The sequence below is a fragment of the Microtus pennsylvanicus genome, chromosome 3 (assembly GCF_037038515.1).
Source record: "Microtus pennsylvanicus isolate mMicPen1 chromosome 3, mMicPen1.hap1, whole genome shotgun sequence".
Lineage (NCBI taxonomy): Eukaryota > Metazoa > Chordata > Mammalia > Rodentia > Cricetidae > Microtus > Microtus pennsylvanicus.
In genome coordinates this window covers 9,739,977-9,750,780 of record NC_134581.1, presented here as the reverse complement: position 1 = coordinate 9,750,780, position 10,804 = coordinate 9,739,977, and the positions used below count along the sequence as shown (strand labels likewise).

At 51.4% G+C, this 10,804-nt stretch overlaps 1 protein-coding gene across 1 annotated transcript in view; it reads right to left on the bottom strand.

Annotated features, from left to right (window-relative positions):
- The window catches only part of Cmtm7 (CKLF like MARVEL transmembrane domain containing 7), a 28,836-nt gene continuing 18,032 nt past the window's right edge, over window positions 1-10,804 (bottom strand). The window contains exons 2-5 of the mRNA XM_075964250.1: window positions 7,438-7,614; window positions 5,245-5,343; window positions 2,192-2,273; window positions 1-507 (exon numbers count right to left, since the gene is read on the bottom strand). Coding sequence (XP_075820365.1) covers window positions 494-507; window positions 2,192-2,273; window positions 5,245-5,343; window positions 7,438-7,614 — 372 coding nt within the window. The 3' untranslated portion in view covers window positions 1-493. The remainder of the gene's footprint in view (window positions 508-2,191; window positions 2,274-5,244; window positions 5,344-7,437; window positions 7,615-10,804) is intronic.

Sequence of the window (10,804 nt, the reverse complement as noted above, 5' to 3'; positions counted from 1 at the left end):
TGCGATTGACTGATGCTTTATTAACCCCCCCCACACACACACGGTGACAAAGGCAGAAATAGGGACCGGAGAAACGGAGCGGCCACATAGTGTTTCTGCTGGCTCCTCACTTAGAACAGAGGCTCTTGAAGACCAAATTGACAGGCCAGATAAATTAGGGTCCGACGCTTCTCTGAGGACTCTGGGAGGTCTTGGTCCTGAGGACTATGAAAAAAGGCATGTCTATGCAGGCGGATCCAGAAGTCTCTGCTAGGCTCAGTGCAGTCCTTCCTTGGTACCTGAGTGGTGCTGAGAGCCCAGAGTGGAGAAATGTTCTCTGTGGCAGACTCGAAGGAGGCTGTAGCTGCTTGATGTTCAGGAGCCCAGTGTCCTGGCAAAGCCAGGGAAGGTACTGGCCTTGTCATCTGAGCAGTCCGTAGCCATTCTTGGGTTCCTCCTGGGGCGAGCCTACATCCTGCAGGTCCTTTTGAGGGGACCAGAGGTGATGGCCTTGTCAGGCAGATGCATCTTGAGAAAGAAATAGAAAGTTAGGTCACCTTGCTAGGAACAGAACTCATCCTGAAACCATGTGCTTCAGTTCCACATGTCTGAATTCCAGATAGAATGTGTGTGTGCATATGTGCGTGTGTGCAGGGGAGGGGGAAGAGAGGAAGATCGAGGTCAGGCGGCTTCCTCTCGCTCTCCGCCTTATTTTTTTTAAAATATTTATTTATTATGTATACAATATTCTGTCTGCATGTATGCCTGAAGAGGGCACCAGACCTCATTACAGATGGTTGTGAGCCACCATGTGGTTGCTGGGAATTGAACTCAGGACCTTCGGAAGACCAGGCAATGCTCTTAACTGCTGAGCCATCTCTCCAGCCCTCCGCCTTATTTTTTGAAACCCGGTGTCTTGTTGAACCTAGCACTCACTGTCTAGGGTTAGGGTGTCTGTCCCGTAAGCACCGGCATTTGCCGGCCTCCATCTCGGTGCTGGGCTTACACATGGATGCCACCATGTTCACCTTTTTAAATGAGCACTGAGGAGCTGGATAGCAAGCATCTTATTGCTGGAACCCCAGCTCTCTAAGTATGGTTTTAAAAAGGAAGAAAAGAGGGGAGCGGAGAGGTGACTTGCCAGTGAAGAGCATTTGCGGCTCCTGCAGAAGACCCATGCCAGGGGGCTCACAACTGTCTGTAACCTAGCACTGGAGAAACTGAGGCAAGAGGACTGCCAAAAGTTCAAAACCAGCCTAGGCTACACGGGTAGACACTGGCTAATCCTCACTAAGCCTCCAAAGAATTTAAGGATAAAAACCATCAAGGATGTGTATCAGGTTAATTTGTGAGGGCATTCATTATAGTAGCGTTTAGTAACAAAAAAATTAAAACCAAAACCTAAAACTGAGTAGGAAAAAGGGCGAGTGACCCCATCAATGAAAAAAATAAAATACGATTCCTAATGACACCAGGACAATGTCTGGCACCAGATGAAGTAGTGGGGAGAAAGGGCAGGTGTGGTTTTGTGTTTGAGATATGGTCTTACTATGTGGCCTTGGCCCGGCACAAGCCAGGTAGACCAGGCTGCATGGTGGCCTTGAACTCACAGCCACCCACGGTCCCTGCTTCCCAATGTTGGGATTCAACTTGTGTACCACCGTGCCCTTCCCTGGTTCTCTTTATCTAAGCACATTTGCAAGTTTTTTTCAGAGAGGAGATGTTGGGAAGAGACCAGGCACTGCTTCTGAGTGCTGGGCTTGGTGTCACACACCTGCAATCCCATTGCTTTAGAGGCTGAGACAGGAAGGTTGCAAGTTCAAACCTACCCTGGGCTTCATCATGAGATTTGTTTAAGAAAAAAAAAAACAATGAAAACTACACCTATATTTTGTAAGAGTTCAGAGTCTTGTTATTGTTCCAGGAAGCTTATTGTAAGAAATGCTTGGATAATCCCAGGGCTTGGGAGGCAGAGGCAAAAGAATCAGGAGTTCAAGGACATACTTGGTCATACCCAGAGCATCCTAGGATGTCTTCTCCCTGGGCACGTAGAGAAGGGTAGGAAAGCAGGCAGGGTCCTCAGGTTCCTTCCTCCTTTTGTGCCCTGCCCTCTAACTCTCCTTTGGCCCTTGGTACCAAGACATTCCCTATTGCTGAGCCAAGGACAAACCTCCCTCCCTGTGTGCCCTGCGTCCTGAAGACGGGAGCTTACCTGTTGACTGGGTTATGCAGGTGATCTTGTACGACAGCCACAAGCTCGCCAGGCAGAGGAAGCTGGCCAGGAACCCAAAGATCTACAGTGGGAGAGGGAAAGAAGCTCACAGTCACGGGGCCATCGCTCCGATTTTCCTCTGTGTGCCAGGAAGGAAGCTGAGGAGCCAGCTGACCTAGTCACTTAGTCCCTACTCAGTTGCTGAGGGGAAGTTCAAAAAGATCCAGCCTCAGGCTCCTGGTCCCCTGGCCACTGGCCTTGTCCTTATTACGTTAGGTAAGTCTAAGGCCCTGATTTGGGTTTATATTCACAACCTAGTTTGGGCCAACTAGGACCCTGATGATCCAGAACCAGTAAAATCGAGAGAAGTGGTATTGTTGATTTTAATTTAGATTTAAAAATTGAAAGGGTTCAGAAGATTATATAGCATCATTGAGTTTCATTGGTACTGGCCTCTGGTCTCAGTCAGCTTAAGCTGAGGCTTTATGTCTACACACATTTAAACATTATCAGAAAAAATAAGGTAGGGCCGGGCTCCTACCCTTTCAGGGGTCCATCTAGTGCTGGGTTTGAGGAGGGTTGAACTTGATCTAGTAGGCTTCTCAAAGATGATTGAGGGAGAATAATCATGGCCCTGGTGTCTCGGGAGCCATGAGGCTGGTGGCCAGGTCCACTCCTTGTAGCCACCAAGGAGTATCTCCACATCTGCCAGGTTTCTTAGCCTTCAGGTAGCTGACTCTGAACCTACAATCCCCCAAGGCGAGACTGGCGCTCCACCCCTGCCCTTCCTGTTTCATAGCTCCATTGCTTAAGGCCTCAGAGCATGCCGGGTGGAGGGTCTGACCCCGGGGCAGTAGGCTCCAGAACTCACATTCTGCTTGCCTGTGGCCCAGGTGTCCGCAGACCCACACAAAGGCCTTGGGTCACCATGTTCCCACTAGTGCTGACGCTGGTCAGCTGCTGACATTGGACAGGTGTGCTCCAGGAGCAGCCAGACAAAGTAGATTTCCAAAAATGTTGGTGTTCTTTCCGGGCCCATCTCACTGGTTCAGGTACCAGGTTGTCCCCAGCAGCCCATGCCCAGAAGCCATCTCCTTGGCTCTCTCTGTACGGATTGTCCGAGCCACATAATTGATCGACTAGAGCCAGCCCTTGCCTCCCATTGTCTATTGTGCAGTTAGCACATGACATCCAGTCCCCAACTGTCTGCACTGTATAATCGAACAGTCTATTATCCCATCCCTGCAGAATGCCCGTCTACACCACAGTGCCTTGTTTGTTGGCTGTCACATGGGCCCTGTCCTCCCCGCCTGCGCTAGAGGGCTACTTTCTCATGAGCAGAGCAGGGACCTCATTTTGTTTTATTTATTTATTTTTTCCTGGCTTCCCTGTGGTGTGGTAAATGTTAGCTACTGGGGCTGAGAGACCATGGGGTTGACACAGTTTACGTGCGACCTGATTATACAGCCCAGTGGGAATCCCTTCGTGTGTGCCCTGAAACACAACGTGTGCGGTGATGGTTGGGGCGGGGTGTATTCCTGGACTCTTCCCACGGCATGTACCAACCTGCAGGTGGCAGCCACCTGTCTGCTCAGAGGTCACATGGAACATGAGGTGCACTGGGGCAGCACTGTTTACAGACTTGGCTACCCCTCTGCAGTCATGTGTCCCCACTGTGTGACCCTGAGCAGACAGGCTATCTGAGGCAAACCAGCAGCAAACAGACCGACAGGCCATGGTCGGGAGAAGGCTGGTGATATTTGTAAGAGAAACTTGCACAGACCCTGAAACTCATTTTAAAAGTCTTAGCTCAGTTGGTAGAGTGCTTGCCAGCAGGCACCAAGCCCTCGGCTCCATCCTCAGCACCACACACACACCAGGTGTGGTGTTGCATGCCTTAGATCCTAGCACTCGGGGGCTGGAGTCAGGAGAATCTCAAGTTGAAGGTCATCCTTGGCTGCTTCTTAAGTTAGAGGTCAGCCTGGGCTACAAGAGACCAAGTCTTAAAACAAACACAAAAAATGTTCTTGCCTTGGTACTGGACTAAAGGCCACTCAGATATGAAGCTGGCGAAATCACAATCAGATCACAAGAGTCTATGGACGTTTCAACCAGGCTCCCATGTGTGTCTACACATTCGTCTGCTCGTGTATGTCCCACAGGGCTGGGCTTCTGTACAGTCTAGCTGGCTGGACATGGCTATTGGACAGATCATTTTAATCTCTGCAAGGGATAAGGAGCCCCTTCTGGGACTGAATACTGTTGAAACTAAAATGGGGACTGGGAAGAAGCTCAGTCTAGGGTATGGGTGGAGCACCCCTATAATCCCAGAACGGGGGGAGGTAGAGGCAGCAGGATCAGAAGTTTAGGGTTATCCTCAGCTACATATTGAATTTAAGTTCAGCAGCTTTGGCTAATATATATATATATATATATATATATATATATATATATATCTCCTCTTTTAAGGATCTGAGCAGGGTGGTGCATGCCTACAATCCCAGTACTCAGGAGGAGACTGGGGATGCAGGTGCAGGAGGATCTCTGTAAGTCTAGGGCCACCCTGGGCTAAGCAATGCATTTTAGGTCAGTCTTGGCTAAACAGCTCATTCCAGGCCAGCCTGGACTACCCAGTGAGACCCAAAAGAAAAGAGACAAAAGACTCATGGCAGACATCACTAGTTCATTGCAGTGCCCTTCCCTCTTGAAGCAAAAGAGATGCCCAAATACTCTGCCGTGAGCATATGCTCAGAGTTGGCATGGGGATTGAAACCCTTTTGCTCTGATGTAAGCAGTGGCTGTAAGGGAGACAGACCCAGAGATAGGGTGTAAAGAATGGGCCGCTACTCCTGAAGCTGTATAAGTTTGTCAACAGTCCTTCAGTCTACTTCCCAGACCCTCTGAAACGAATGTCAGGCTCTTTGGAGAGGGTAGCTGGCTGGATTGAGGTAGGTGTGGGTTTGAAGAAGGAAGGCCCCCAAATCAGCCCCTTCCCTGGCCACTATTAGGAAGAAAGGTGCTAAAGTCTGAACTGGTTGTAGAAAGCATCTCACCGCTCCCGCTACCAGGCCACTCTGGTTGTAGCTCTTGGAGGCTGCCACGATGGAGGCGATGAGAAGAAGCAGGGTGCCGATGACATAGTGCAGGAGCTCCTGGAAGCCAGAAAGGTATGAGTGGTGAGCTCACTCCGGGGCAAGGAGACGGGAGAGCACACTCTGGGGCAGAGAGACAGACAGAGAGCTCACTCTGGGGCAGAGAGACAGACGGGAGAGCTCACTCCGGGGCAAGGAGACGGGAGAGCTCACTCTGGGGCAGGGAGATGGACAGGAGAGCTCACTCCGGGGCAAGGAGACGGGAGAGCTCACTCTGGGGCAGAGAGACAGACAGAGAGCTCACTCTGGGGCAGAGAGACAGACGGGAGAGCTCACTCTGGGGCAAGGAGACGGGAGAGCTCACTCTGGGGCAGAGAGACAGACAGAGAGCTCACTCTGGGGCAGGGAGACAGACGGGAGCGAGCTCACTCCGGGGCAAGGAGACGGGAGAGCACACTCTGGGGCAGAGAGACAGACGGGAGAGCTCACTCTGGGGCAGAGAGACAGACAGGAGAGCTCACTCTGGGGCAGGGAGACAGACGGGAGAGCTCACTCCGGGGCAAGGAGATGGGAGAGCACACTCTGGGGCAGAGAGACAGACGGGAGAGCTCACTCCGGGGCAAGGAGACGGGAGAGCTCACTCTGGGGCAGAGAGACAGACAGAGAGCTCACTCTGGGGCAGGGAGACAGACGGGAGTGAGCTCACTCTGGGGCAGAGAGACAGACGGGAGAGCTCACTCCGGGGCAAGGAGATGGGAGAGCACACTCTGGGGCAGAGAGACAGACGGGAGAGCTCACTCTGGGACAGGGAGACAGACGGGAGAGCTCACTCTGGGGCAGAGAGACAGACAGGAGAGCTCACTCTGGGGCAGAGAGACAGACGGGAGAGCTCACTCTGGGACAGGGAGACAGACGGGAGCGAGCTCACTCCGGGGCAGAGAGACAGACGGGAGAGCTCACTCCGGGGCAAGGAGATGGGAGAGCACACTCTGGGGCAGAGAGACAGACGGGAGAGCTCACTCTGGGACAGGGAGACAGACGGGAGAGCTCACTCTGGGGCAGAGAGACAGACAGGAGAGCTCACTCTGGGGCAGAGAGACAGACAGGAGAGCTCACTCTGGGGCAGAGAGACAGACGGGAGAGCTCACTCTGGGACAGGGAGACAGACGGGAGCGAGCTCACTCCGGGGCAGAGAGACAGACGGGAGAGCTCACTCCGGGGCAAGGAGACGGGAGAGCACACTCTGGGGCAGGGAGACAGACGGGAGCGAGCTCACTCCGGGGCAGGGAGGGGGAGACGGGAGAGCTGTGTTCTCTCCCTTGGAACACTTAGAACAGAAGAAGGGCATGTCGCTCAGGCTGGTCCAGGAAGAGCCACACTGGAGATGTAGATGATGGGCAAGCAAGAGATACAATCTCTGGTGAGCAGAGCCAGTCACCAAGATCTGCCCAGTTCCCGAGATCATTTTGTAGGCCTTTTCCTAAGGTGCTAGGTTTATCCAGCATTAAGCAAAATGAAACAAAACAGAAGGAACTATGACAGTAATAAATGCCCTCAAAAAAACTAAAAACAAAAAGCAACAACATCTAACACAAAACCCAAAAACAAAACAACAACAACAACAACAACAAAAAAAAAACACTCAACAGATTAGGGTCTCTGTCTGATGACGGATAACTATAAAAATTCATATCTAGCTTCACGCCAACATGAAAGATACAATGCTTCCCTTCAGAGATCACAGGAAAGGTCATGACACCTGCCTTCCAAGCATATACTTTTAACTCAGGAGGCAGAGGCAGGAGGATCTCTGTGAGTTTCAGACCAGCCTGGCCTACAGAGTGAGACACCGTCTTCAAGGCAGATCCTTCTGGTTTACCTCCTCAGCCTCTGCCACCAAGTGTCACTGCTCTCTCGGCAGTGTGCACACCCTTACCAGCTCTCTCCTTCAAGGCTTGTCCTACACTCCACACACACAGCGGGTAAATGCCAAAGGAGCCACAGCCTTTTAAGGCTGGGATGTGAGTTTGAGGGACCCTCAGGAGGCCAGCAGAGATGTCCACCAAGCACTGAGGAGTCAGGGTCCAAGCAGCCGTGTCCCAACCCGTGTCCCAACTCCTGTGTGCTGACACTGGGGCCAGGTCTCCCTCTTACCGACAGGGGCCAGCTGATGCAGGTAAGCACACGGTAGAAGCGGAAGAGGTGGACCAGGTAAAAGACGAGAATCATTATCAGGTCACAGATGGTGACGACTTCAAAGAAGCTGTAGGCACCATAGTCGATCCAAGAGGAGGAGCTTCGCACACAGATGAAGGCAATCAGCAGGGTGACCTGTGGCAGACATGGAAATGCTAGCACACTTCTGCCCAAGACAGGCACCCAGGAGTAGGGGGACACACAGGAAACCAGCTGGGCTGTCCCTGTGTCAAGCCGGAACTTATACACTGCTACAGTCCAGGTTATTCCCACACAAACTGCCTGGGAGGTTGAAAGAATTTGCTTTCATGTAACACAGGCTTGAAAAAGACATTCAGGGGGAGCCAGGGCTTATGCATTAGCGAAAACTAATATACAGCTGTTTCAGATGGCAAAGATAGCAACTCATCTGTTGTCCTTATCAGTGGACAACAAGTGATTACTGATTGCCGTGTGGCATATATGATCCAATGGAAGCATTCAAGAACTCTGCCAGGTAGAAAAAATCATCCCTGTTTCATAGAGAGAAATGGAGGTCACTGGGTCACTAGTAATTAGTCCAACTAGCTCAGCTTGTAGGCAGTAACGTATTTGAGTCAGTGTCCATGCACGCGTGTGCGTACGTGCGCACGCGCGCGCACACACACACACGCACACATATACATGTGTGGACTTCTAGAAGAGCAGGCCGTGCTCTTAACCACAGAACCATCTCTCCACCCGCAGCACGGCCTTGAAGCAGTTACTCTCAACTCATCCACAATCAGGAAGCGGAGGGATGAATCGTCCCAGCTCCTGCCTCTACTTACAGTCCAGGATCCAACCAGAGAACGGCGCCTCCCGCACTGAGCAGAAGAACTTCCCACTTCATATGTGTGAGTGTGTGTGTGCATACAGGTGTGGACACATGGAACAGTGCCAGTGTGGAGGTCAGAGGACAAGTGTCGGGGGTCATTTCTCTCCCCGCACCAGATGAGTTCTGGGGATCAGGCTTGGCTGTGAGAGCCTTTACATGCTGAGCTATCTTACTGGCCTTGTTGGCTTATTTATTTATTTTGGTTTTTCGAGACAGGGTTTCTCTGTAGCTTTGGAGCCTGTCCTGGAACTAGCTCTTGTAGACCAGGCTGGCCTCGAACTCCCAGAGATCCACCTGCCTCTGCCTCCCGAGTGCTGGGATTAAAGGCGTGCGCCACCACCGCCCGGCTTTGTTGGCTTAGTTTTGAGACAGAGTCACGTTATCCCAGCTGGCCTCGAATTCCCTGTGAAGAGGCTGACTGTGAACATCTGGTCCTCCTCTGTCCACCACCTGGACTAAGATTGCAGGCATGTGCCATCATATCCAGTTTTATGTGGTGCTGGGGAACGAATCCTACTCCCCAGCCCAGGAATAGCCACTTTTAAGAGACTTATTTATTAATTAATTAATTTGTATTTTATGCATATTGGTGTCTTGCCTGCGTGTATGTCTGTGTGAGGGTGTTGCATTCCCTGGAGCAGGAGTTATAGACAGTTGTGAGCTATCATGTGGGTGCTGGGAATTGAACCTGGGTCCTCTAACAGCCAGGGCTCTTAACTGCTGAGCCATCTGTCCAGCCCTGGAATAAGCACTTTTAAAACAGGCCCTGGTCTGTGGTGGTGCTAGCAGGGGCAGACAGATCTCTAAGAATTCAAGGCCAGCTTGGGCTACGCGACAAATTCTAAGCCAGCTAGAGAGATGTTTAGTGAGACTCCTTCTCAAAACAAACAAACAAACAACAATAGAAAACAACAACAACAAAAAACAAAAACCACACACACACACACAAAAACACTTGGCATGTTTTGAAAGTGATATATGAGTTGTTATGAGTTTTGTGTTTTGATTCTTGCTCGGAGAGCTGGACTCTGCCAAAGAAGAATGACGGGCACAGGTGAGGAACACACTTGACACCTGCACCTGAGGGTCTGCCTGACAATGTCCCCTGGCCAGAGACACCACAGCTGATGCCACTAAGAGCCCTGTCTTGAAGATGACCTGACAGCCCCACGTCAGGTACCAGTGGAGAACAGTGTGGTAAATCCCCACCTCTGAGCCACAGGTCTGGTGGGTGAGAGTTCTGACCCATCTGCTGTCTGGAGGCAGGCGCCCAGACCTGCAGACCCAAGAGACCTGCAGACCCCAGAGACCTGCAGACCCGAGAGACCTGCAGACCCGAGCTCTGCTGTGGACAAGCGACAGCTGGCTGGTGACATGCAGGGCCTCCAGCATTCTCTAGACCCCCATGTGTGCTTCCCTAGGATCAGGATCTGCTACCAAACACTCTCACACGTTGCATTCTTAGCACTAAATATAACCTCTCCTGGGACTGGGGAGACGGCTCAGTGGATAGCGGTGGCTGCTGCCAAACATGATGATCTCAGTTCAATCCCTGGGACCCTCATGGTAGAGAGAACCAAGCCCCGTGGGCTGCCCTTTGACCTCCACATGCGCACTGTGTCTGGTGTACCCACACACGTGCACATAACATAAATAATGAATAAACAAAGAGCCACAGAGGAAGGCAGGTGTTCCGGTTTGCCATAACAGCGCATTTCAGCTCCCTTTTCTGTTTTTCCTTGGAGACAAGGGTGTCATGAAGCTCAGGCTGGCCTGGAACTCACTAAGTAGCCAAGGATAACCTTGAACTTCTGATCCTCTTTCTAGAGTGCTAGGATTACAGGTTTGTTCTACCAGGCCTGGTTTAGGCAGTGCGAGGGATTGAATTTAAGGCTTCTTGCATATGAGGTAAATAAACACTCTAGGGCTGGAGAGATGGCTCAGAGGTTGAGAGCACTGGCTGCTCTTCCAGAGGTCCTGAGTTCAATTTCCAGCAACCACATGGTGGCTCACAGCCATCTGTACTGAGATCTGGCGCCCTCCTCTGGCGTGCGAGCATACATGGAGGCAGAATGTTGTATACATAATAAATAAATAAATCTTTAAAAAAAAAATAAAAAATAAACACTCTACAGCTGAATCACATCCCCAGCTGCCCCTACACTTTTACCCTAAGCTACCGTCCTGCTGGATCAAGAGACTTTGGGATGGTGCAAAGCCATCCCAATTACCCCACTGGAGGCTGCCCAGAGGAGGTGACATCTGCCAACCCTGGCTCACAGCAGCTCAGACTCAGGCCCCTGAGAGTCCTGTCCAGCCAGCAGTAAGTACTTACTGGATTGTTGGGGGACTGGGAACCACCAGACCCTGAATTTCTTGTAAACAACTTGTTTTCCTCTGCTCTGAGCAGCCTGCAGCTGCTTGGAACAGGAGACCCTGATGGCAGGGGAATGGATTCTTATGAGTCTG